The following is a 5,067-nucleotide window of genomic DNA, read 5'->3' on the forward strand; positions in this document are numbered from 1 at the left end:
GCCCTGTATTTTAACCCCCTCATAGCCATTACCAGGATGTATTTACATTTCAATTATAGCAAAAAATTTAGATCACTTTGGGGTGTCTACTTTCCAAAAAGCCATCATTTGGGGTGTCTGTACTGTCCTGCCATTTTTTTATACAAGGGAAACCAAAAATAAACCTTTTTTTTTTCAAAAATGTATACAGTAAAAAATGTTTTAAAAGTTTATTACGTATCACCAAAATAAATCTCTATGTTTCTAAAAATATATATATAATATTCCTTTTGATACAGTGCTGCATCACCTAGTAATTGTGAGTCAAACTATCACAACACTGAAAACCGAAAAGTGGCCTGGCAATAAAGAGGTGTATACAGGCTGCTACACACATGATTAAAGTGGAACTCTAGATAAAACCTTTTTATTATTTTGGGGAAGGTTTGGAAATTTTCAGGTATTTTCAGCTGTCTGTGTCCCTTCACTTTCTATCCTAGAGACAGATGTCCATAGAGAGGAAAGAGAGGAGAAACTTGTCCAATATAATCAAATGAGGCAACAAAAACCTTACATATTTTCCCCATTACACAACATAAAAGATATGGCTGGAGTTCCTCTTTAATATTTACCATTTGTACTATCAGTACTATCCTCCTCTAGTCAGGACCATTTCCCTAACACCTCTACATAGAATACAAACATCTCATATCCCATCATATGGCTTCATTCAAATCAAAACAGACAATGTCATTAGAATCTAAATATTTATTTAAAAAAATAATATGTTACACAACAAAAGCTGAGATTGTATTAAATAAATAAGAGATCAAAATAAGTGTAAATCATGAAGTTACATCTCAGGGTGGGAATAGATAGTAATAGAATAGAATGAGATAGAAGAATGTGATCTGTGATGAAGCCAAATCTCAGTCCCATCATGTCATCAGGATGAATTCTGGGGGAGGTCTTGCTCCTGCTGTCCCCGGTGGTTCTGGTTCTCTGGGTTGGACTCCTGACCTTCTCCTGGGCTCTGCTCCATGGTGATGGTGATGGATCTCTGTTGGGCAGCGGGCAGTGCCAGGCGAGGTGCCCGGAAGTGGAGCCGCCCGTCCTTGGACATGGAGCACAGCACGTCCTCGGGATTCACGTCTTCCGGGAGCTCGGCTTCTCTGCGCCATTCTCTGTATTCCTGGAAGAAGCCGCCATTCTCCGTCTCCCTTTTCTTGTCAGATTTTCCCGCCACAATCAGTCTCCTTCCTTCCGTCCTCACTGTCAGTTCTTCTGGAGAAAACGGACTCACGTCCAGGGAGAGCTCAAAGTTCTCCTTCCCGTCTTTGCCCTCGGTGGGGGATTTGTCTTGGGGGGTGGTGGGGTGTCCGCTCTGAGCCCCCCTCCCCCTCCTCATGTCCGGGTCATTGGCCAGGAGATGGTAAGTCTGGTGGAGGCGCTGCATTCTCCTCTCCATGTCGCTGCTCACGCTCAGCATGTCGTCTTCCAGCTGGCGGAGGATGAGGTGTGTGGCGGTCCAGTGGGGGAGCTCGGGCTGGCGGTAGACATACACAGGACTGTGCGAGGACTGGAGGAGGCTGAGAGGGAACATGTCGCTCTGCTGCTGCTTTTCCTGGAGCTTCTTGTCACAGTTCAGCTGGAGGCCGTCTGCCTGTGTGTCAGCGTCTGCTCTCTGCTGCTCGCTCTACTGCAACCTCTCCCAGCCCGGCTCCTTTTATACTGCCTGAGCCACTTCTGGACCCCTCCATGTGCTCTCCATATATGGAGCCAGGGGGGAGGGGCCTGGGGACACATCATGAATAATACGAGGCGGAGCCAGGAACTTCTGAGTGACGGCTGGAACTCTGTACTCTGTGCTGGAGATTGCTGGAGAATTCTGAGATAGGAGGAGGAGGGGGAGGGGCCAACCTAAACCTGGAGGATTACAACACTAGTGGGCGGGAGCAAGGTGACAGCTGGAGATTGCCAGAGAATTCTTTATACTACGTAGATCTTCTCTCTATTCATCTGTACTTTATGGTTTTGTTATCTCATCCCAGTCTCCTCTGTAGTTGTATATTTCTGGAAGACACACTCAACCAAACATTATATAACTACCATATTAAAATGTAGTTATAATTTGCTACTTTTAAATTTGTGTCTGAATCAAAAAAAAAAAAAAAAAGCAGTAACATATTGCAGTTTACCTAATAATGCGGATAGGGGAATTGGATCCTTTTTTTTCTTTTTTCATTCAACCTGCTGGTTGAACAAAAAAATGATTAATGTATGGCCAGCTTTATAGCGTACATACTGGTAGTTGGAGTGATTCTGTGTTCTTTTGGTTGTGGACAGTGAGAGTGAATAGGGATGAGCCGAACACCCCCCGGTTCGGTTCACACCAGAACCCGCGAACGGACCGAAAGTTCGCACGAACGTTAGAACCCCATTGACGTCTATGGGACTCGAACGTTCGAAATCAAAAGTGCTCATTTTAAAGGCTAATTTGCATGGTATTGTCCTAAAAAGGGTTTGGGGACCCGGGTCCTACCCCAGGGGACATGTATCAATGCAAAAAAACTTTTAAAAACGGCCGTTTTTTCGGGAGCAGTGATTTTAATGATGCTTAAAGTAAAAAAAAAAAAGTGAAATATTCCTTTAAATATCATACCTGGGGGGTGTCTATAGTATGCCTGTAAAGTGACGCGTGTTTCCCATGTTTAGAACAGTCCCTGCACCAAATGTCATTTTTAAAGGAAAAAATCTCATTTAAAACTGCTTGCGGGTTTAATGTCATGTCGGGTCATGGCAATATGGATGAAAATCAGTGAGACAAACGGCATGGGTACCCCCCAGTCCATTACCAGGCCCTTTGGGTCTTGTATGGATATTAAGGGGAACCCCGCACCCAAATTAAAATAAGGAAAGGTGTGGGGCCACCAGGCCCTATATACTCTGAACAGCAGTATACAGGCGGTGCAAACAAGACAGGGACTGTAGGTTTGTTGTTAAGTAGAATCTGTTTGTAATTTTGAACATTTTTAACGTGTTTAGCTCCAGCCAAAAAATCTTTTCTAAGCTTTTTGGAAATAATTGGGAAGGGTTATCACCCCTGTGACATTTGTTTTGCTGTCTTTCCTCCTCTTCAGAAGATTTCACCTCACTTTTTTGTCCCAATGAAAAATGTTTTTTGAAAATTTGGGTTTTTTTGTGGAACAAGGATTGGAAAGCATCAGTGGAAAGGAGAAATTGTTTTCCCATATTAACTCTTACAGGAGAGAATTTCTCTTCCTAGGGGTAGATTTCATCTCACTTCCTGTTGTCTCCTTCCGTTTGCAAGTAGGAGTCGTTTGTAAGTTAGATGTTTGAAAGTAGGGTCCTGCCCTATATACTCAGCAGAAATTTGGGCCTTAGGTGTTGCTGTGGCCACAACACTGTAAGCCCTCACAGGGCCCTGCTGTGAAATATTAGATCAAGAATTGTAATTACATGCCCCTGTTGAACAGGAGCTGAAAAATTAGGCCTTAGGCACTGGTGCTGGTGCCACAACACTGCAACCCCTCACAGACACTCTAGTTGGAACGCAGGAACGAGCCCTGCTGCAAAGTATTGCTTCAAAAATTGTAATTACACGCCCCTGTTAGACAGGGGCAGAAAAATTGGGCCTTAGGCACTGGTGCTGGTGCCACAACACTGCAACCCCTCACAGACACTCTAGTTGGAACGCAGGAACGAGCCCTGCTGCAAAGTATTGCATCAAAAATTGTAATTACACGCCCCTGTTAGACAGGGGCAGAAAAATTGGGCCTTAGGCACTGGTGCTGGTGCCACAACACTGCAACCCCTCACAGACACTCTAGTTGGAACGCAGGAACGAGCCCTGCTGCAAAGTATTGCATCAAAAATTGTAATTACACGCCCCTGTTAGACAGGGGCAGAAAAATTGGGCCTTAGGCACTGGTGCTGGTGCCACAACACTGCAACCCCTCACAGACACTCTAGTTGGAACGCAGGAACGAGCCCTGCTGCAAAGTATTGCATCAAAAATTGTAATTACACGCCCCTGTTAGACAGGGGCAGAAAAATTGGGCCTTAGGCACTGGTGCTGGTGCCACAACACTGCAACCCCTCACAGACACTCTAGTTGGAATGCAGGAACGAGCCCTGCTGCAAAGTATTACATCAAAAATTGTAATTACACGCCCCTGTTAAACAGGGGCTGAAAAATTGTGCCTTAGGCACTGGTGGTGGCGCCCAGAACCAAAAATGTTCTTACAAGCTATCAGCGTGATGATTGAGGAGGAAGAGGATAATTACTCAGGGATAGTCACTCAGCATCAGCATAGGCAGTCTTTGAAGGGATCTGAGATTTCAAAAAAAATTATTCGGTTACATCAGCATCAGGTGCTTGGTAGCTGGTGGTGATCCAAGACTCATTCATTTTTATGAAGGTCAGCCGATCGACCGAGTCGGTGGACAGACGCACCCTGTGATCGGTTACCACGCCTCCAGCAGCACTGAATGTGCGTTCCGAAAGAACGCTGGATGCAGGACAGGCCAGTAGCTCAATTGCATACTGTGCAAGCTCTGGCCAGTGATCCATCCTCAAGACCCAGTAACCCAGAGGATTTTCGGTGGGAAAGGTGTCCAAGTCTGATCTTGCCCCTAGGTATTCCTGCACCATGTAAAACAGACGCTGGCGATGGTTGCTGGAACCGATCATACCTTGGGGCTGCGGACCAAAAAATTGTCTGAACGCATTGGTCAGACGGCCACCTTCTCCACCGCTCCTTCTTTGACTGACCGAAGCCTCAGCAACACGTTGTCCAGAAACAGGAGTTTGTAACCTCCCAGTCTCTGGGAACGCGTTGCACAGACCTTTCTGCAAGGCCTCCCGAAGATGTTTCATCCTCTGCTCCCTCTGCGATGGCAAGATAAGGTCCGCAACCTTACCCTTGTAACGTGGATCAAGGAGGGTTGCCAGCCAGTATTGGTCCTTCTCCTTGATACCACGAATACGAGGATCCTTACGCAGGCTTTGCAGGATCAGGGAGGCCATGCAGCGTAGGTTTGCTGAGGCATTCGGTCCGGAGTCCT

General features: G+C 45.9%; 1 protein-coding gene across 1 annotated transcript; it reads right to left on the bottom strand.

The window, feature by feature from the left end:
* Positions 1–824: 824 nt before the first annotated feature.
* LOC141110129 (heat shock protein 30C-like) lies at positions 825–1,754 on the bottom strand. Its single transcript, XM_073601345.1, has one exon. The coding sequence runs from the start codon at positions 1,580–1,582 to the stop codon at positions 926–928; it is 657 nt and encodes a 218-aa protein (XP_073457446.1). The 5' UTR covers positions 1,583–1,754; the 3' UTR covers positions 825–925.
* Between the last annotated feature and the right edge of the window lie 3,313 nt (positions 1,755–5,067).

Source organism: Aquarana catesbeiana, linkage group LG10 (assembly GCF_042186555.1).
Source record: "Aquarana catesbeiana isolate 2022-GZ linkage group LG10, ASM4218655v1, whole genome shotgun sequence".
NCBI lineage: Eukaryota > Metazoa > Chordata > Amphibia > Anura > Ranidae > Aquarana > Aquarana catesbeiana.

Bases quoted from the DNA above. Each gene is read 5' to 3' on its own strand.
- LOC141110129 (XM_073601345.1), bottom strand. From the start codon at position 1,582: ATGTTCCCTCTCAGCCTCCTCCAGTCCTCGCACAGTCCTGTGTATGTC.